Source organism: Momordica charantia (assembly GCF_013281855.1).
Source record: "Momordica charantia cultivar OHB3-1 chromosome 8 unlocalized genomic scaffold, Mcharantia_2.0 BLBB01000008.1, whole genome shotgun sequence".
In the NCBI taxonomy this organism is placed as follows: domain Eukaryota; kingdom Viridiplantae; phylum Streptophyta; class Magnoliopsida; order Cucurbitales; family Cucurbitaceae; genus Momordica; species Momordica charantia.
Window position 1 is genome coordinate 8124500 of NW_028275166.1, and position 20953 is coordinate 8145452.

The window sequence follows — 20953 nt, forward strand, 5'->3', positions numbered from 1 at the left end:
TGAAAGTACAATGATAAAAATTAACCAGAAATTAAAATATCGAGACCAAAAATATTATTTTAACCTAAAACAATTAATTTTACTGTTGTTACCCTTGCAACCTACGTACCGAAGCAATTGCAAGTGTATGTAACGAAGTTGGTGCAAGTGATAAAAAGATTGTCTCCGCGATGATTGAAGTAACAAAATCGCTCCAAGCAACTTAAGAAAAAGGTAAGTAAAGTAAACTCAATTAACATAAACGGAACAACAACAAAATTTTAAGTATGACACCAAAACCAAGAGGTAAACAGACATGATATTCTTTCGAATTATCCAAATTTCCTTTTCCACAACTTCTCTTGTTTCACGAAATAATAAACTCAGTTTTTAGGCAATACTAGATAAATCTTATTCTTAAGCATTTTTACGCTCTATATGAAAATATAGATCTAGCACCAAGTAAAGTTAAACATACACCTCTACGTCATGTTTCCAAACAATAAAAGCACCAACGTTTCAAGTATGTTTGAAAACGCATCCATGAACATTAAGCAATAAAATCAAACTTTACTCGACAGTAGAAACTTGATCAATGTTCAAGGCTCAAACAATGAAGTTCACATGAAAAAGTTATCGACCTCCCGTGAATGGATTAAGCTCATATCAATTACAATGAAGTTTGAAAAATAAGAAATAATACAATCCATGCTAGAAAAAACAAATGAAAACAAAATGGATCATTGACACACGGGGTAAACAACACCTGTAACTCACTCTGTGCACTTCCATTTTATATATAATATGTAGCAAAAATTTTATTTGTTCAAAGGACAAAATTTCCGTGATCATTAAAAATAGGTAATGATCACAGAAATCTGCTGCGAGTTTGAATCAGTGTTTTGTTTGTCAGAGTTGACCAATCAAATTTTCACTACCTATTATATATAAAATGGGAGTGTATTTAGTGAGCTTTTATAGGAATGAAATCAATAAATAAATAATGCAACAGAGGTGTTGTTTACCATTGTGTACTTCTAGGTATGATACCCATTCTTCCTTGCATAAGCTATCTTCTTAGAGTATATTCTCCTTCTTGTCGTGGTTTTCTCTCTCAAATTTCCCTTAGTATTTATATCACTCCCACCCCTTGAAATTAAGACAACGCAGACTTAGGTTATATGAACATAAGTAAAAATCCCGCATGAAATGAGTTACTTCTATCATTGCTTTTGACACTCCAACATCGTTAAACATCATCCTTAGAGAAACCGTTCAATATATCCTCAATACTCCAACAAAGCCTGCACCTAGCACAAAATTCCAATGATGAAGGTAATTTTTACAATTTTCTGAAATAAAGCTCAAGGGTGGTTGAATGTGAAAATATCATAATTTAAGCTCTACCTCCTAGAGAAATAGGGCTAAGATTTTCATTAAAACTCAACTCTACACTAAAATAAACCTAAAATAACTCGGTGCTAAGCTATTAGAGGGCATTAGTTTCATCATTTATTCATGTTAAAGATTTAATTTTGGTCCTATTGACTTACTAAATTTTTAAATCTATTTTTTCAAGTTAAAGTGCAATATCATTCTTAATTGATTAGAAGTTTAGAAACTATCATTCATGTACTAATTTTTTTTTATTATTTAAAAGAATGGTGATGTAAAAGTTTAGACAAAAATAAAATTAATTATAAAATTGTTATAAGAAAAAAAAAATTAAAATTGAAATTATATTGGTACTTTAGCCGAGTAACCAAAAAGATAAGATAAGTGATCGATATTGATTTCATTTAGTAGACATGGTTTTAATAATGATTGAAACATAACAATAACATATTGAATTGCCCATATCGTACGGCTTATTGTCTTGATTATCTTCAGCTGAGAGAATTTAAATGATCCACATTTCTTTTATCAACTTTCTTTTCCGGTGAAAAAATGTACGATCTACATGGATCTTCACCAATTTCCGGATAAATGCTGTATGGAAGTACGAGCCGATGTGGAAGTGACTGTGAAATGTGAAATAATGGATACTGTTGTTGCGAGAACAAAGATTCCTCCCACTTGCTTCAACTTCCGCTTCTCCATCCATTTCTGAATGATTGCTTTTCCCAGAGATCCTCAAATCCTGGAGCTTGTTTGTATTTCCTCTTTTTTTCTTGCCACTGGTGTTCTTGATCTTTCCTTTTCCCTGGTCTTCTATGCTTGGATTGTAGAGAACGAAAGATAAATGGAGTTTTAGGGATTGATTTTCAGTTTCCCTTTGATTTTGGATGCCAGAGAGGGGTTTTCCGCTTGTTTTCTTTGCTGATATTGCAGGGCTTACTTTTGATTGATTTAATCAACCCAATAATGGATTTGCTGTTCTTGTGATGGGAAATTGTTGACTGGGTTTTCTTATTGTTAAAACCCAGATGATTTTGAGGCTTGACAATGTCTTTCCAGATTTTAAGTAGTCAATCTTGTATATCTGCTTGTGTAAATACACGTAGATTTCAGTTTCAATGGAGGATGAATCCTGTTCAGGCTGTACCACCATCATCCACTCTTTTGCACACTGATGAAAGTGAACATTTTCCAGAATCTAAAAGGGGTTCTGGGTTCAACTCAGTATCAAAAACGAGCAAAGATTCAACTGGTATTTTGATCAGTCAAGCAAATACAGTGGGCATATTAGGAGGGTCTTCTGTGAATGCTACTGTAAACTTCTTGGGAAAATTAGTTAAATGGAGTACAAAAGATGGAGATTCTGGTCTTCCTTTTGTTCTTTGCTCTGACCCGACTCTTAGTAATGAGCTCCAAGTGTTTGATAGAAGTTCTCACCCAGTTCTCAACTTCAAGAGTGGGGATGTAGGCTTGGACTCTGGACTGGTAGTGGAGAGTTTGAAGGGTAAGAGGGCTTTTCTCGAGAAGTCGGGTGCTCGTTGCATTGTTATGCCTTGTCATATCTCGCATTTATGGTATGAAGATGTTTCAAAAGGGTGTCCTGTTACTTTCCTTCACATGGCTGATTGTGTTGCTAGAGAGCTCAAGGAAGCTAAGTTGAAGCCACTTGAAGCTGGGAGTCCCTTAAGTATCGGAGTTCTTGCGACCAATGCAATTTTAAGTGCAGGATATTATCAGGACAAACTGCAGAATGAAGTAGGCATCCCTGCATTATTTTTGAACTTCATAGATCTTGAAGATCTTATTCCTGAAAGATTATTTTTGAGTGATTTTACCGTAACTGACTCATCCTTGTATATATGCAGGGATTTGAGGTGGTGCTTCCAGACAAAGCAACTATGGAACATACTGTAATTCCTGCCATTGAGGCTTTAAACAGAAATGACATAGAAGGGGCAAGGAATTTACTACGAATTGCACTTCAAGTTCTTCTGGTGAGGGCTGTCAACTCTGTCATCCTTGCCTCTGATGATATGCGGGATCTTTTGCCCCGGGATGATCCCCTTCTTAAAAAATGCATCGACCCGATGGATGCATTAGCAAGGTCCACTATCAATTGGGCACAGTCTGCTGAATAAGGTATTTAGTGATAAACTTTCTCCTGTCTTAACTTTTCGAGATCTCTATTGGTTGTAACTTTCTTTGTCCTGAGAACTATCATGAAATATGTTGAAGTCTACTGCATTGTTTAGAACTGTTGAGTTAAGAATCTCGCACAAACATGACCTCTCTCTCACTTTACAGCAAAACGAAGACCAGTGGTCTATTAATGGAAACATAGAAGGCCTATTGAATACTAGTGTCCTGCCTATTGTTTTGGTTTCAGCTTGCAATGTACTTCTTATTTAGATAGTCACAATTCATTTATGAACCTTGCCAAGTGCCCATAATTGTCGCAACATATTATATGTTAGTTTTAAATTGTCTTGAAGTTTGTTCTGACATTGTACCTTCGAGAAATGCATGGTTTTCACTTCATCCTCTCGGCCCCTCACTAGAACCACTTGGAATACATTGGCTGAGTTTTTCATATGCTGTTATGAGCAATTTTCTGAAAATTAGAACCGTTTGGTAATGTTTCTATTTCTTATTTCTCGTTTCCAATTTTATTAAGAAATTAAATATTTGACAACTATTTATATTTCTTGTTTTTTATTTTTTTAGAAACATTTTCAAAATTATATAAAAATTTTGGAAACAACAAAAACAAGTTTTTGTTTCTTGTTCTCGTTCCCAATATGTTCCAAAATAGAAATAAAAACATTGTTGTCATTCTTGAATTCATGGGCGTTGAAGGTGATGCAACTCTATCTTTCTTTATTAAAAATGAGGAATATAAACAAGAAACGGAAACATTACCAAACGGGCCTTAATTATATTGTACTTGAAAGTGGAAAATGTGCAGTTGAGTTCATGGGGATGTTTTCTGGAAGGTGGAGTTAGGAACTAGAGAGCAATAACTATACATACTAGAACTGCCAAATTGTGGTCATCTCTGATCTTTGTTCTTGTTCTTATTTCCCTTCTTGAGTAATATCATGGCCACTTTCTATTTTTATCACACGAGTAACATTTTATTCTATAAGTTGCTGTTTCTTTAGAGGTTGTTTGATTTGTGACTAATTAGTCTAGATGAGATTCCCAAGTTGTATCATCTTTGTTCGGATTGAGCAAAGAAATGAGAAATAAGTTACAAAAATTCAAGTTTGGGTAATCTATTTTTAGGTTGTGTGTTTATTTACCGATAAAAATTAGTATGTAGTATAAAAAGTGAGTTGTATAAGCTTGAATTTATGTAGTCCACGAAAACTCATAGCTTAAGACAAACAAATCTTGGTCCTTGACTTCAAGTTACAAAAGAGAGATTTTTGGTAATTTATACTTTGTGATGCATTAATCTAGTGGTTGTGTCTATTTAATCTCTCATTTTCACCTTGATGCTGAGTCATTGAATAGGTTGAGTACATTCAATTTGCTCCCTAATCTCGCACTCGACTCTGCTAGATGTGTCGTAATCTCGCTTTCAGGAGGGCCTAGCACTCAAGGAGAATTTGGAAGACTTCGTCAAAATGACTACGGAATTCATCATATACTTGAATTTAGAACCTCCTATTTTGATATCATGTCAAATCACACCAATAGATTAAAAAGTTCAGGTTAATAGATTGGGTTAAATACTCAAATTAGCCTCAACACTTGTATTCAAAGTTTATTTAATAGTATATCTAAGGTAAAAGTTGATATCATTCATTTTATTGACTAAACTTTCTTGAAACATACTTTTATTTTTAAAATTGAACTGAAGATTTTTATTAGTCAAATCTACTTGATTTCATTTGATCCTTTTCTCCTACTTGTGTCGGCGAGGCTAGAATCTTTTAAATCTTTCTTGTTGAAACGTGACTAGTAGAATAACTATGTTATTATTCAAAAAATCAAAAGTTTAGAATTAGCAATAAGTATCTAATATGAGTTCGCCGATACATGAGATAGTTCAATATAGTTCGATAGTTAAAAGACATATTGCTACTTCCTTGAAGTTGAAGTTCAATCCCTCATCTCCAAATTTATAATTTTTTTAATGAGATAGAAATAATTGATAAGCCCGTTCATAACAACAAGGCCTTCGAGTCTTAACGATTCTTCAAAAAGTTGGCCTCTAGAGACAGGCCTCTCGAAACAAGTAACGAGTGGATGAAAACTCATTTTTAGCGCAATGACATACCTGGCGTCTCGTGCTGAGGCCGACCAACTCAATAATTGGTTGATGCCCCAAGAGTGCTTGAAGCCCAATGGTTCCAAAATTATCTCTAAAAAGGCTAGTTGTTCAAAATAAGAAGATATGGAAGGTAGGATGCAAAACTCTTCTTGTTACACTTCACATAAATCCGACTTAAGATCAAATATTGTTTAAGTTTCATCTAATCTTTTTATTCTAAAAGATTTGTGGAAATTTGGTAATCCTATCAAATCAAATTCATGCATCTAACATTTGTAATTAAACTTTGGATTAAATGCATCATTTAATTCTACTTGATGATATTGAAACTCAAAACATCCATTCTCATGATTAGCTTGTGCTTAGAATAATAAATGAAAATGGACCCAACTTTAATTAATAGGTTTTTCTTTCCACCCCTAACTGCCCACAATTCAAAGTAACAAACTAAAGCTTCAAAAAGTTTTAACTCTTTGCATGGCCAAACAAGCATGGTAAAATAAAGTCACTTTGGTAATTAAAATTTTTATCACTTTTGGCAAATGGGGGTAGAGGAGAACATGTTTGGACCCTCCCCAAAAATTAAAAACCCTACTTTATATAAAAGTAGCTCTCTCCATTAGTTGGAACAATTTATTGTTCAATTATGGTCGAGGGAGTGCAAATAAAATCCAATTATCTCTATTTGTATGAGGTATTTTGTATGGGATACCGTTGTATCCTCAACAATTATAACTACGGAGATTTTGTGACTAGATTGAGAAGTGTTGAATATTTCGTTAGCTTAATTTCGTGTGATTTAGTATTTGATTGATTAGAATGAATTATTTTAATTTAGTTTTAAAGATATATTAATTTTGCAATTGCATAAATTCTCATCTTTTAGCCTAAAACTGTCTAGAATCTAATTAGAAAATTTTAAAAGTATCCAAATAATTATTGCAAATTTATAAATCTTCAAAAAAATTTTGGGAGTTTTCTAATAATAATAATAAAAAAAAAAGTAGTGGTCCAGTGGAGCAGTCATTTCACAATAATTATTTAATTTTTGGTGACTCCAAGAAAGTTAACCTTTTTCTTTCTTCTTCTTCTCTCTCTCTCCTCTCTTTTTCTTTTCCTTTTTTCTCCCTCCTTTTCAGAATAGAAGAAAGCAAATAAACATTTCTCCTACTTTAGATGTTTAGATAATTATCATGGGAAATCCAAGGAAAAAAAAAAGAAAAAAAAAACCTTTCTTCTTCTTCTTCCTTCTTTTTATTTTTTATATATTTTTTTTTAATTTCATAAGGCTTAGAAGAAGTTAATTAAGAGATATTACAGCAGCTGATAATGAACATTGATTTTGGACAATATCTCAAATTTTCAGCACAGGAATAACAGGCACCCAGAAATTAAAGAAAAAGTTACAAAAAAAAAAACAAAAACTAAAAAAGAAAAAAGAGACAGACAGAGAGAAGAAGAAGAAAGCTAATGCAGGTTATGAAGTGACTCTTTGAAATTTGCTCAGTTGGAAACATTACCTGCAAAAAACATGGAAGAAAAATAAAAATATATCAATGATTGAATATATAATTAGAAATTATTTTGACTTTAAAAAATTTTAGATTAAAAAAAAAAGGAAAACAGGTTAAGCAAACGGTTGACAGTTATACTGTAAATGTTATTTTCTTAATAATTGATTTTCACACACCCAAAACTTGATGACGGAGGATCTTGGCTTGACTAGCTCCGTTAGTACGAGTCTCTCGGAGCACTGCATCTAAAACATTCCATTCTGCTTGCAAAGTTGTGTTCGTTGCATCCCGACCTGTATGGTAATCGACCATTCATGAGAAAATCTAGATGATATTTTTTAGAGAAAAAAAATTGAGTAACTATGGTTTTAAATATGTTTTATTTTTGTTGGATAAAAAAAATCGATAGTCACCGAGTATAAGAATTTCTTTTTTACTCACAAGGAGGTAAAGTTGTTTTAGTTTTTAGTTTTCTACTTTGAAAATGATGTTGGTTGAGTCTCGCACTTTCTTTAGTAAAAAATATTTAATTTCTTAACCAAATTTAAAAAGTAAAAATAACTTTCTGTTTTCTTAGTTTTTAAATTTTATTTTAAAAGTTAAAAGGCAAAATAAAGAAAGTAATGTTTACAACTTTAGTTTGTAAAAATAGAAACGGGCCTGAAATATTACCGGGCACAAATCCAGTCTCCAGACTTCCAGGCAGAGGCACCAGTTCGGCCGCCAGCACCGGTGCCATTGGCAAAGCCGAAGGAGGTTCCTCTGGAGCGAGGAAGATCGAAGTCGAAGCCTCCACCCAACATGTCGTCTTTGAAGGCACCGCATTTGAAGCAGCTCGAGCGGCTAGCGAAATTGTGGGCTCCACAATTGCCGACGGTACAGTACCAGTCTCCGGGCCTGACGTCGGAGCCGCCGTAGCCGAATGCGGAGCCTCCTCTTCCGCCGCCGTTCATTAGACCGCCAAAATCAGCGCCGCCGCTCTTGGGGTCGCCGCAGCGCTGGCACGTGTCCCTCCTCTGGAAGTTCAAGTGCTGGCACGACCTGCAATTCCAGTCTCCTGGTCTGCTCATCTTCTCTCTGCAAATGGATTTCAAACTTCCAACTTTTATACATACAAATGAAACCGAGGGCTCTTTGGTAACTTTTGATAAACTATTTTCTAATACCAGAGTTAGAGAATTCTCATGACTCAGTTGAACTATGTTTAAAATAAAAAATCTTTCTTACTGACATATGAAAATACTGATTACCGATAAATTTTTTTTATAAAGAGAGAAAAAAATTTCTAAAACATTTTTAAAATTATATATACATTTGGTAAGAAAGAACATTTGATTTTCTTGTTTCTGTTTTTAATCTTTTTTCTATCAATACTTTATCATTTTTACCTACAAAATAAATTAAATATAAAAAACATATATATAACAAAACAAAATTGACTTTAAAAAAAGTTAATTTTCAAGTAAAATTAAAGAGAGAAAGGAAAAAAAAAAAGAAACGAATGGTCGATTTTGTAACATTTTTCGTTTCTTGTTCATGTTTCCTTATTTTTAATAAAGAAAAATATAATTACATGAACCCAAAATCCACAAATTCAATAACGATACAAAATTTCTATACAAATTAAAGAATGTTTAAACAAAGAACCTAAAACTTAATGAAATTGAGAACGAGAACATCATCAAACGAACTTTAAACGAATTAAAGAAGGAGAAAAAACACATGAAACAAGTATTGAAGCTAGTTTTGTTTTTTCTTTCTAAACAAATTAAAGAATATGAGATATGAGAGAGGGGGAAAGAAGGAAAAACGAAAACATTATCCAACGGTTCTCAAAAAATTCTAATAAAAAAAAGAAAAGAAGATGGAGAACAAACCGGAAGGAGAAATGTGAAGGAGAGGAGCTGCTGTGGTGCAGTAATGGTGAAGAATGAAGAATGAAGAATGAAGAAATGGCGATGGAATAGGTAAAGAAGGGAAAGAGGCGTTTATATACACCCAAATCCCACTCAAAAAGTGGAGTATTGCCAATACTTTGCTTCCAAACCTTTTTCTTTCATTTCTTTTATATACACACACATATAAATAATATTCTTTCTTTTTATTTTCTCTCTCACAACAATTACGACAAAAAGAGAGAGAGGGGGAGAAATAAGAAAAATATTTCACAATTCTTGCACTTTTTTTTAGAAAAATATAGGTTCAAAAACACTTTTAGTCTATGTAATTTCGTTAACGTAACAATTTAGTCTCTAAACTTTAGTTTGTAACGATTTAGTCCATGTACTTTAAAATTGGTAGCAATTTAGTCATTGAACTTTAATGTGTCACAATTTAGTAATTGTAATTTAAAATGGGTAACGATTTAGTTCTTATCGTGAAATTTTTTTATTAAGTTTCTTGTATTTATAGATTGATAAATTAAAGATGGACCAAATGTGTGTTTATGAATTAGAAAGATTAAATTGTTATATGATAAAATTTGACAGTTAATTTTAATAAAAAATTTTACTATAGGGATTAAATTGTTACAAGTTTTAAACTATATGGACGACTAAATCGTTACAAGTTAAAATTTATGGACTAAATTGTTACTTTAGGGAAAGTATAGAGACTAAATCGTTACAAACTGAAGTTCATGGACTAAATTGTTACTTTAGTGAAAGTATAGAGACTAAATTGTTACAAACTATTTAGTCTATATATATATATCTTTCATCTTCCCTCCTGTTTTTCTCTATCCAGTAAAATATAGGTGTGTTGGCCAGTAAGTATCTAAATATTATGTTCGATAAATAATATCAATGTGTTTTTTTAGTACAACATGTGGAGGCGGGGATCGAATTCACAACCTATTAATTGGAGATATATGTCAATTACCGATGAATTATGCTCGCTTTGGCAATATAAGTGGGTTTTGATTTGATTCGAAAGAAAGGAAGGGGATATTTTGAATTTTGAACAAAAAGAAAAGAGAGTCTTTTTCACTTCTCCCACTGTGTTCTTTTTCTTTTTAGGGTTTGTAAACGTGAGGAGGGAATAGTGTGGTACACAAATGCATGCAAGTATCTAACAACAGGACAATATAGTTCTATTTTCTTACAATCTCTCTTAAAAAAAATTTATTTTCTCTTTACTTTTTTTCTTTAGAGGACATGGAGCAAAGATGGGAAATATTCAACTTTTTCACCTATGATATCTTTAGGGTTTAGGATTTTGAATTTTCAAAGGCAACATCGTAACTATTGTTTTATCTAGTATCGACAATATTCTTAAATTGAAACAAACGATAAATATAATGAAGTTCGTGGATCAAACCATATTTTCGAGAAAGTAAATTAATAATATTTTGAGATAAAGTTAGAAGACGAGGGGGCTAAAAAGACTTTATATATGCCAATTTGAGATCAATCAAGGGTGTGTTTTATAATTGAAAGGATAGGAGCAAAAATTTTCCATCTAGGATTATATTTATCTGTAGTTTGAGCTATCAACATATAGAGAAAAAGAAGAAGATAATTTAGAGATAGGTTTGATAATTATTTCGTTTTTTCTGTTTTTAAAAATTGTGCGTTTTTTTTTTTTAATTTCATTGTCAAGTTTTTCATCTCTACGTTCAAAACATATTTCAATTCTTAGTGGGCCAAATTTAAAAACAAAAGTTACATTTTAAACTATTTTTTTTTCCTTTCAAAATTTGGTATAGATTTTGAAAACTTTTATAAAAACTATATAACAAATAAATAAAATATAGGCAAAAGTAATGTTATTTCTAAGCTTAATTTTTAAAAAACAGAAAATAAAAAACGAAATGGTAACCAAAAATATAAAACATATCTATATGCCTCTCGTCTCTCGCATGTTATATTATTGTATGGGGAAAGAGAGAGGGCCTTGATTTGTAATTAGCCAAAAAAACTCCAACAAATAATAATGAATAATCTTATTTGAACCGCAAGACCCATCCATTGAGTGAGGACGAATATCTGACTTTAGTGATCAGACATATAAACACTATATAAAAAATATATATAACAAGCGTAGTATCAAGCTATGGAAAAAACTGTCTACTCTTGATTCAACACACTTCCACTTTTAATGTCCGAGTTGATACTCTTATTTTCTCCCGAATCATAGTAATATTTTTTTTTAATCAGATCATTGAATTACTCCTCATCTTGAAGTTAGATGTTCAAATCTTCACGTCCCCATATATAATTGACCTAGTCGAAGTGCATATAAGCTTATTCAAACACTTCAATTCTGAATAATATTGAGGATAATCAACATCCCAACCTAAGTAAAAATAAAAAAAAGGGAAAAAAAGAAAAAGAAAGAAAGAAGAGAGCCCCTATTTTGTTAATAAAGTAGAGAAATAAAGTTGGGGGTAAGAATTAGGCCCACAAGGAAAGGCAAATAATTAAAAAGAAAATGTGGAGATACTAATAATTAATATTCCAATGTAATGAATATTCTAAACACATACAAAAAACTTAACCCTTTGGTACGACAATGTCTTATCTCAATCATACCCTATTTTCTAATTTCCACAAAAATAACATCACTTTTTTTTTCTTTTTTTACTTCTGTCACCATTGAACACTCATTTTTACTTTTTTTTTTTTTGAAAAACCCACCAGTTTTTTTTATTTTTTTACTCAAAACTTTATAAAAGTTTGAATATCCACCTATTTTCACGTATTATCTTTGTCCATATATGTATAAAAAGTGAACAATGTCCAAACTTTTTCTAATATTTCAAAATTCAACCCTAAATCATATAAGATTCCCATATGTGGTGCCTCTCTTTTTCTTTTTCAGAAAAAAAATCTCATAAAAAGGCGCAAAAAAGATCATTTTTCTTGTTGAATAATACTGATAATAAGATAAAACGAGAGTGACTAACATATTTAGTTGTTTATCCTTTCTTGATGTGTTTGAAATGAAAAGGTCGTTTTCATTTAGCATGCAAAGACTACCATATAATATGGTCGATAAATAGTACAACTTTTACCTAAAACATATATACATTAAAAAATATTGAATTAATACCAAACCCCAAATTAAATTAAAGTTGGGTAAATCTAATCTTTCCCATATAAATTTTAATATTTTTCCTAATTGGTGGGCTTCCATATTGGTAAAAGATTTATTATGAATATTTGATCAAACCCTTAAGTTAATAGATTAATTAAGATATGTTAAATATACTCAATATATTGTTTTAACTATGGAAGCATCAAAAGAATATTTTGATTGGATTTTGTTGTTGATGTATATAATTTCTTTTCCCTTTTGGATTTCTTAATCAACAAGGATTAATGAGAAATAGAGATAAGAGTTATAAAAGGAGGAAGAAAAAAAGTGGGAGGAATTTAATTAAAATTCAAAAGGAAAAATGAAAAAGAGGGGAAAAAAAAAGCAAAAATGTGAGTTTCAATAAAGGTTAAGTTGGAGGGGTGATATGTTGGAATAGCCAAGTCTTCGAGGTTTCATTTTGACCATCTTTTCTCTTTTCTTTATTTTCCCCTTTCCACTTTTCTTTTTCTTTTTCTCTCTTCACCCACACCTATCTCAAAGTACCATATATACCGATCTTTCTTTATTCACAACGAGTGAACTACACATCATTTTTAATACGAGGCTGATACAATAGACATAGTAAATGGAACGTGTGTTTGTACACCCCGACACTTATGCAACAGACACAGTAAATAGAACGTGTGCTCATACAACCCGATTCGATCAAATGGTTTTATTTCTCTCTTGACCCAAATTCATAAAATTGGCTCTCTTTCTCTCTTTTCACCCACACCCATCAAAAAATGGGCTCTAGTCTCTCTCCACACCCACCTATCAAATGAGTCTCTTTCTCTCCAAAAGAAGAAATGAGAGAGCATTCTCTTGGGGAAGGGTAAAGGGAAGAGGGGGAGAGGGCAAACTGTAAAGAAGAGAAAGAGAAAGGGAAAGTGGGGCTGATTCGATTCTCCTCGGGAATCACTTCCATGCATATGACCACGACCAACTCATTATATATATCTCTCTTTTATTTCTTTCTCCGTCTCTAAATTGGTCTACGATAAAAGGTATATATATATGTATATGTTCAACGTGACTGCTACTTTTATATGTGTTAAATCCATGAGAAAGATTGAAAAATATTTTAACAATCATAATCATAAGAGTGACAGTTAATTTGAATAAAGACTTTTTCTTTTGTACGTAAAAACTTTCGTCAATGGAATCTTACCACTTTTCCAAACAAAGTATGGCAGTAAAATTTGCATCTTTTCTTTCCCCTTTAGTTTTGTTAAAGTTTTTTTCCTTATTTCTTTTACTTTACAGTTGTGTGGATGTTTTTATTTTTTCATTTCTCTCACATGGGTAATCATGGAAAAACACTTCACTTCTTTTTTTCTAACATTCATGTTCAAAAAAGTATGTGTAGATTGTGATGGATATTAATCCCTGTTCTTTATACCATAGGGAAAAAAAAAGAGACTACTTTAATGTGATATTATTACATTCAACCATCCAGAAGATTTTTACTTGAATAATTGCACATGCATGTAAAAAGAGTACTAGTAAAGTGCATTGGTTTTTTTTAAAAGGCTTAATTTTAGCCGTTATAGAAGAATAACCAATTTCTGTAAGAAATTTTTTTTATGAGAAACAGAAAAAAAAATAATCGTTTTTACCCCTTCTTAAAGCGAATTAAATAACTTAATTACTCTAGGCTAACTTATGAATAAAGTTCATATATTGAACTTGTTAATATGAACATAATTTAACTAGTTAAAACATATATCGTGTCAAAAGATCGAATCCACACTCGACTCCTACATATCGTTGAACTCAAAAAAATAAAAGATATCCATATATCTTTTTAATATTTCTCTATTTTATATCAATTTAGTCCCCAACCTTGATAAAAATATGCACAATAATTCGTTTTTGGAGACAAAAATATCTATATGGATGAAAAATATAAAAATCACAATTTTGTAGAGATTTTGATGGAAATAGCATCAAAGTATTCAGGTTGATGAATACGCCTAAAAAGATCATAAAAAAATAAAGTCGTAAAAATGCTCTCCATAAACATACGTGTTTTAGTGGTGAAAATTGACTTCACAAAAGTTCGATATTAGCATTGAGACCGAGAGATCAGATCTCAGAGCTTGCTAATGGAATGATAACAAGATTGAACTAAAAATGATATGATCAAACAGCGACAGAGAACTTAATACTCAATCTTTAACAAAATTAGTAGCGATAGATGTCGCACTATCGAACTCGATACATTCTTGCATTTTGTACTGAAAATTCAAGTTGGTCCTCAGAAACATACAGAATCACAGATCTAGACGTATGCAACTTGAATCCTGATTTTGTTCCAAAATATCAACTTCTCCAAACTGATATATGTGGTGGATTCAAGTGCATGCCACTTGATCAAAAGCCATTCTTAGACGGTATCTGGCAGCGAGAAGGCGAAATTTGGAAGCTAATAATGAATGCCCATTGACCCCTTTTCTATACTTCGGATCGTTTTTATGCACAAAAATCCCGAACGCTATAATAAAGGCTTCCGGGTATTAGGAAAACAAGTTACCAGCAAGATTCATCACAACCCTTTTCTACTCCGGTGCATAGGACTTCCTACACTTCGTGGACTGACAGATGCGGTTGAAGGATACAAATCCCTGTGTGTTGCCGAAGCACTTGCTCGAGGTCCAGGACTTGAAACTTGGCGAGATGATCCCGGGGCTAGCTCAATCACGTTTGCAGCCTCAACTTCCAGATTCTTGGCTTCCTCAGCCAGTAATGCTAACTGTTTTAACAGAAAAGCCATCAGCCTCTAAAAACAGTTTAGAATTACCTAACATTCTCTGCCAGATAATGAAGTAACGATTCGCATTCATCCGACTCTTTTGCCCCGATGCAAATGGGTCAGCTAATTATGTGCAGAAAATGTCCCCTTTGGAGTCCATGTCATAAAATCAGAGGGAGAGTCAAATTTGCTAGATTGATTTTATGAAAGCTTTCAAACAGAGGTAGATTCTGTACAGTAAGGAAACATCAACCTTTGAAATTTATTCATACCCGGATTTCGTTCTCTTTTACGCGGTCCTGGAGCACACTTATGGCTGGACTTAGACTGCAAGCAATCAAAATGGAAATAATATCAATTAAAATGAAATGTGCATACAGGCACATGGGTTGATAGAGGGCAGGAGCCTAACCAATATTCAATTAGCTTGCACATTGAAGCCTGATATGTTGACGTGTGATGTATGAACGTTAGCGGATGCACTTTACCGTCTCTAGGAGAAATAAAAAAATGATAACCAGAGTCAATAACAAATGGATTATGGGACCATTAATAAATTAGAGAAGGTTAAATTACAAGTTTGGTCCTAAACTTTGAGGGTTGTGTCGAATAAATTCTTGAACTTTAATAAGTTTCTAAAGTTTCTAAACTTTCAATGTTATCTAACAAATCTCTAAACTTTTAACCGTGTATAATAAGTCATCTAAACTTTCAATTTCATGTTTAATAGATTCCGAAGTTTAAAAAGTGTTTCATAAGTAAGAAGTTACAAAACCTATTAGACACAAGCTTGAAAGCAAGTTTAAGAATCTATTAGATATTTAGACACTTACAAATTTGTTAAACTTGAAAGTTTAAGACTTTTTTAAGTTTAGAGACCTATTAGATATTTAGACACTTGCAAATTTGTTAAACTTGAAAGTTTAAGACTTTTTTAAGTTTAGAGACCTATTAGGCACAATATTGAAAATTTAGGGTCATATTTTAAGTTCAAACAAACTTGTAATTTAACCCTAAGAGAAAAAGTATGCTCCAATGATTAATGAAAGAGATAATCGTTTGGTTACCTCATAATATTCAAGATGGCTTGGTTATAAGCCGATCTCTCCTCTTCAAACAGAACATGCTGTAAATCTGTAAAAGACATTAATGGTGAATCGAGCTTGATGAGGGATGCAGTCGGCATAACATGAAGAGGAATCTCTTTCCTTGAGAACTCGGCAGCACTGCAAGCAAAAGAAAACACATTCACAAGGTTTAGACTTCTGAGTAGTAAAGCCACACTCTGCCAGCTCCAGAAAAGGAAAAAAATGATGATAATGAACGATTCGTCAGTGAATAATAAGATAACAAAGACATTGGAGCGTCCAACTCCCTATTAAGGCAGCTATACAAGTTAACTAAGTCGTGTCTTCATCATTAGTTCAATAGCACAGTTCGAGCCATTCTTCAGTATCCGAGATAACACCAAGAAATCTGCACTTGATGTACCTCATTTCGATATTCGAACGGTGCATTGCTTCTTGCATACTTTCAGACAAGTCCATTGGATCAATATCAGTAATCCCACTGTTCGTATTGTTAGTAAGATAGCTTCCACCCATTTTCTCTTTTCCTTGAGAGTTGGTATCGGCATTAGCAAAGAAATAACCCAACTCTGAAGATCCTCCAGTACCCTGCAAACAATGTCTAACAAGTCATACACACCATTAATGGTGAAATGTGCAATGCACCACACTTCCAAATTTTAACGAAATTGAATCCCCGAACTGGATTGTTAAATAAAATCTGCAGACTCATTTTGATGTCTCCTTTAATGACAAACAGTGACCAAGTGACTTCAATGAACCAGTAGACAATTACTTCATGTGTTAGCTCAAAAACATTATGCTAAAAGAAGTCACATCGGATAGTCAAATCTTCCCACTTTTTTCATAGAGGATAAACCAATAGGGTATTTTAAAGCTCAAACCTTGGATAAATGCTTGCCAGATACAACAATGTGAATATACTTCAAAATTTGTAAAATATCCTGAACAAGTTAAATCTTATTCACAGAACTCGAGTAGGCTATTATTTGCAACAGCATCTTACCAGAGAGTAAAACAAAAAAAAAACAAAAAACAAAAAAATCTTTGCTTCCTAATTGACAAGAAAATGAACGGGTAATAGATTAATAGAGGAGAAACAGAAGCCGAAGGGTATTGGGTCAGAGCAGAAGAAAAGATAGAAAGGGATGATTCAACCTTGTAAATTACCTGAATATGATCCTCAAAAGTGTTATTTATTTTTCTGTGATAGATTTTCCTATTTCAAACTAAGGCAGAAATCATTAAGTATCAATCAATTAGACAACTTTCAAAATATCTTAGATTCAAAATGTATCCCTGCAAAAAGACGATGCTATCTAACATTTTGGCAGAACCTTCTGCTCATCATTCAATTTAATCTGCTCATATGAATGTCAATTTGTAATGAACTTGTGTCATACTTGTACCTTAATAGCACTAGCAACCATTGAATCACCAGTGTCTTGTTCAGGACTCTCCCCTGGTCCGTAGCCTGCTTTTGCCGATAAATTATCAGAGGAACTCAAAGAAGATTCAACATCAATCACTGAATTTCGATACACGGGAGATAAAGAAATGGGTCTTGAGAGGTGATTTTGTTTCCCATCTGAGGACTGGAAAGCAATAACTTGAATTCTTCCAACCTGACATTACCCAACTAAGTATGGTTAGCAAAAATGTAAACATATAATCTCCAAAGCAAATACAACTATTCAAACCTTGTTTGCATCTTCACTAAAACAGGAAAATATCAGCCCAATAAACCCGGAATCAAGGAGCTGATATGTCCCTTGAGTTCGCACATCTGCAGAAAGTAAAGATTTACATGACCGAATTATCGAAAAGTTATTTTCTTTGATTGAGAAGTGCAAAAAATATATATTTAACAATAAAATAATATCTTCCAATATATAAATCAAGGAACCAAGGCCAAAATTGCAGCAAAGACATAAAGTACAATATCAGTGATGGACCCAAACTTTGACATGAAAGGTCGATTATCATCTCATATAACATAGGGATATACATGACAATTTTTATTTTGCAGGGTAATATTTAACTAAATCAGCCAACTCTTACAAAATTCATGTGGGAACACGAAGAGGAACAAAAACTGCACTGCACTAATGAAATTTCCAATGATCTGGAATTTTCAGATTTATATTATTTATTTATTATTATTATAAATCATCAGAACAAACAATTTTCAAAATAAAATTCTCAAGATTAAAACAGGTCGCAATTTGGCACCACAGATGAGTCAATACTAACCAACGTGGGAAGGAAGCACTGTAATATGAGGGTGTGAATGGTACCACCCAATAACTCTAGTTGTTTTCCCGGTCATTGCTGTCATTCTGTTCTATAAAATTAAGTACACAACAATATTGAATAAAAGAAAAATAATTTCATATAGCGCGAAAGAAGAAGCGAATCAATCAGAATGGAGATATGGAGAAGAGGCGAAAGAGTTAATCACTAGTGGAACAATAAATAATCAAAATAATCCTTCAAAATGTGAATAGTTAATCTCCTCATGTTAAAGTACTTCACATAGCTAACACCTACATTTAAAATCAGTTAAAATCTGCCATATTCTACCTTTCAAATAGAGGTCATAATGAAAATCCCTCACTCATAAAATTTTACCAAGGTCCCCATACAGCAAATTCCTAGTACATGGCAAGCCTATTTCTTATACTTCTTTTTTACCCGCCATAAATAAACATGCTTCATCATAGTATAAATGAAATCATATAGAGTCTAATATAGTGGTTCAACAGACAGGATGCATCAGCAAGAACTGAGATGAATTGTTTCATTTGTCAGGATTATGATCACGATGCACTACAGGGGATGTATCAGCGATAAATAGAACAATGTCTAGAGGATAAAAAATTTCCAGAAAAAAATGGAGCAAAGGATATCTCAGCCTGGGCAGATGCAGCAGCCAATTGTTCAGGGTGAGTCTCCACACGGTCCTTCCTTCTGTCAGACCGTGTCTGAGGCGATGCTCCCCAAATTAATGCAGTTACGTTACCATTTCTTGAATGCTTCAAATTACATTGTCAAAACGAAATTGTAAAGCAAAGCATAATTGACATAACAATAATTTTCTAAAAAAGGCAAACATAGCATTAAAGCTCTTAGAGCCTCATCCATGAAAACAACTACTCAAACTCTAGAGAGAAATTTTAAAGTTAATCTCTCTATATCGTGTTGCTAACAACTTGACCATAATTCTAATTGACCATCTAACAAGAGCTGCAACGGATAAAGAAACTTCTGTAAAAAATAAACCAAGTCCATTTCTAGCTGCCATAAATGCCACTCCTCGCAGTGGATTTTACAAAACGACCAGGAACCTACGAACTGAGCCAAGGGGGCACAACAAAATTAGCTCTAAATAGAGAGAATCAAACCACAAAAACAACCCCATTTGCCAGCACAACAGAAAACGAATAGGAATCAACCAAATTAAGCTCTGTTTCAGATAGATATCCAATAGAAGCAGGCAAACCAAGAAACACACACCCTGACCCGGTAACCCAAATTAAAGCAAAACCCACAACAGACTACACAAAATTGACAAGACTGAGCTGAAACAAAGTTGCAGAACCCCTACAAAAAGAGTAGTAAAGTGCAGAGTGAAAATCTAGAGAGTGACCTCAATATCGCCGAGCAGAAGCCCCATGATTTCCTCAGTCTCCGTGGACAATGCATGAGTGAGACAAGTAAACCAGACGTCTTCGGACATCTTCACGCCCGTCAGAGACATCTTCTGATCGCCGTTTTGTTCTTTCAATTCAATTCGGAAACTTACTTCTCTCTCAAGAAAATGGACGCAGAAAGTGAGAGATTCCGAAGGATCTTCGAGCTTTGAAGTGAGAGTGGCCGGAGTTTCGAAGGGCTTGAGCAGCGGATCGAAGGCTCTTCTCTGGAGCAGTAATTCAGTACGGTCGATCATACGGTTGATAGGTTAGACTTTTATCTTTGATCATTTCATTGATCAGCACTTGGACTTAAATACTGTACGATTTGGACACGTCATTCTTTTTGTTGAATTCAAATAATAATATAAATTGTTGCATTTTAATTTTTTAGCAAATAATTGTTTGTTCATTATTGAGACTGTCATCATTTTCCTTTGAAAAAAAAAAAGAGAATACCATTATTTTTCCTAAAATGTTTTTGGTAACTGTTTAATTTTCTAAATTATTAAATATAACTCAACCTATTGAAACATAAACCATTCACCATTAACTGTTAAATCATCATTTTGTTAGGTTAATTCATTAGTTAAAAACCAAACTCAAATTTTAAAGAGTAATTAAAGACTAAATTCAAACTTCCGAAAAAAAAAATTGTAAAACCTAAGGATCAAATATAAATTAAATTTAAACCTAATAATCAAAAGGATGGTCTTTTAAACTTGAAGTATATTTTATCCTTAATTTATTATAATTACCCTCATTATAACTTTTTTAAAACTTGTTGAAGAACTTCTTGTGCCTCTACGAATGGAAAAAAAAACAGACTTTAGAGGGTATTAAACATTTGTCAACATCTCTAACATTTTCACGTGTTCGTGAGTTCGTCATCGACATTTTAAGAGTGAATCAATATTTCCATAGTATTGCAAAAAATCGATAAGATATAAAATGATCAACATAGCATCACTAATATATACATCATGTTAATATTAATAAATTTTTATTTGTTTAAAATATGTAAAATACTTATTTGATTATTTAAACATTTATTATAATTTTTTATTTTTATAACTTTTCCATGAATATTTGTCCACATTACATTTTGTCATTCCCAAGCTTGGCTCTGTTTAGCATCCAATCCGTGGCAAGTTCATTAGAACAAAGTA

At 32.7% G+C, this 20953-nt stretch overlaps 3 protein-coding genes across 7 annotated transcripts; 1 reads left to right on the forward strand and 2 right to left on the reverse strand.

Moving 5' to 3' along the window:
• Positions 1 to 1855: 1855 nt before the first annotated feature.
• LOC111021093 (aspartate-glutamate racemase family) lies at positions 1856 to 5187 on the forward strand. 3 transcript variants are annotated; one of them, XM_022297943.2, is made up of 3 exons: positions 1856 to 3132; positions 3243 to 3516; positions 4942 to 5187. In XM_022297943.2, exons 1-2 carry the CDS (start codon positions 2425 to 2427, stop codon positions 3513 to 3515), a joined length of 981 nt encoding a protein of 326 aa, XP_022153635.1. In that variant the 5' UTR covers positions 1856 to 2424; the 3' UTR covers position 3516; positions 4942 to 5187. The 3 variants fall into 3 exon arrangements, with proteins under 3 accessions (XP_022153635.1, XP_022153636.1, XP_022153634.1); XM_022297944.2 differs by lacking the exon at positions 4942 to 5187 and adding an exon at positions 3682 to 3762; XM_022297942.2 differs by having other exon boundaries at positions 1857 to 3132; positions 4894 to 5187.
• Positions 5188 to 6980: 1793 nt separating this feature from the next.
• On the reverse strand, positions 6981 to 9207 carry LOC111021028 (RNA-binding protein csdA). The gene is made up of 4 exons (XM_022297860.2): positions 9048 to 9207; positions 7843 to 8247; positions 7347 to 7463; positions 6981 to 7176 (listed from the first exon to the last, which is right to left on the reverse strand). Exons 2-3 carry the CDS (start codon positions 8238 to 8240, stop codon positions 7388 to 7390), a joined length of 474 nt encoding a protein of 157 aa, XP_022153552.1. The 5' UTR covers positions 8241 to 8247; positions 9048 to 9207; the 3' UTR covers positions 6981 to 7176; positions 7347 to 7387.
• Positions 9208 to 14391: 5184 nt separating this feature from the next.
• Positions 14392 to 20063, reverse strand: BRCC36A (Mov34/MPN/PAD-1 family protein). Of its 3 annotated transcripts, none has more exons than XM_088128137.1 (10): positions 19742 to 20062; positions 19001 to 19127; positions 18346 to 18432; positions 17793 to 17878; positions 17502 to 17717; positions 16496 to 16680; positions 16072 to 16230; positions 15417 to 15497; positions 15277 to 15331; positions 14392 to 15004 (listed from the first exon to the last, which is right to left on the reverse strand). In XM_088128137.1, the coding sequence occupies exons 1-10, from the start codon at positions 20039 to 20041 to the stop codon at positions 14798 to 14800; spliced, it is 1503 nt and encodes a 500-aa protein (XP_087984263.1). In that variant the 5' UTR covers positions 20042 to 20062; the 3' UTR covers positions 14392 to 14797. The 3 variants fall into 3 exon arrangements, with proteins under 3 accessions (XP_087984263.1, XP_087984265.1, XP_087984264.1); XM_088128138.1 differs by having other exon boundaries at positions 14862 to 15151; positions 19742 to 20063; XM_088128139.1 differs by lacking the exon at positions 19742 to 20062 and having other exon boundaries at positions 18346 to 18430.
• Between the last annotated feature and the right edge of the window lie 890 nt (positions 20064 to 20953).

Excerpts from the sequence above, each read along its gene's own strand:
- LOC111021093 (XM_022297943.2), top strand. The coding sequence starts at position 2,425 with ATGTCTTTCCAGATTTTAAGTAGTCAATCTTGTATATCTGCTTGTGTA. Across the intron at positions 3,133-3,242 it reads AGGACAAACTGCAGAATGAA|GGATTTGAGGTGGTGCTTCC; the intron begins GTAGGCATCCCT and ends GTATATATGCAG.
- LOC111021028 (XM_022297860.2), bottom strand. The coding sequence starts at position 8,240 with ATGAGCAGACCAGGAGACTGGAATTGCAGGTCGTGCCAGCACTTGAAC. Across the intron at positions 7,464-7,842 it reads GGAGACTGGATTTGTGCCCG|GTCGGGATGCAACGAACACA; the intron begins GTAATATTTCAG and ends ATTACCATACAG.
- BRCC36A (XM_088128137.1), bottom strand. The coding sequence starts at position 20,041 with ATGATCGACCGTACTGAATTACTGCTCCAGAGAAGAGCCTTCGATCCG. Across the intron at positions 19,128-19,741 it reads TTCTGCTCGGCGATATTGAG|CATTCAAGAAATGGTAACGT; the intron begins GTCACTCTCTAG and ends TGTAATTTGAAG. Across the intron at positions 16,681-17,501 it reads TGGTTGCTAGTGCTATTAAG|GGTACTGGAGGATCTTCAGA; the intron begins GTACAAGTATGA and ends CATTGTTTGCAG.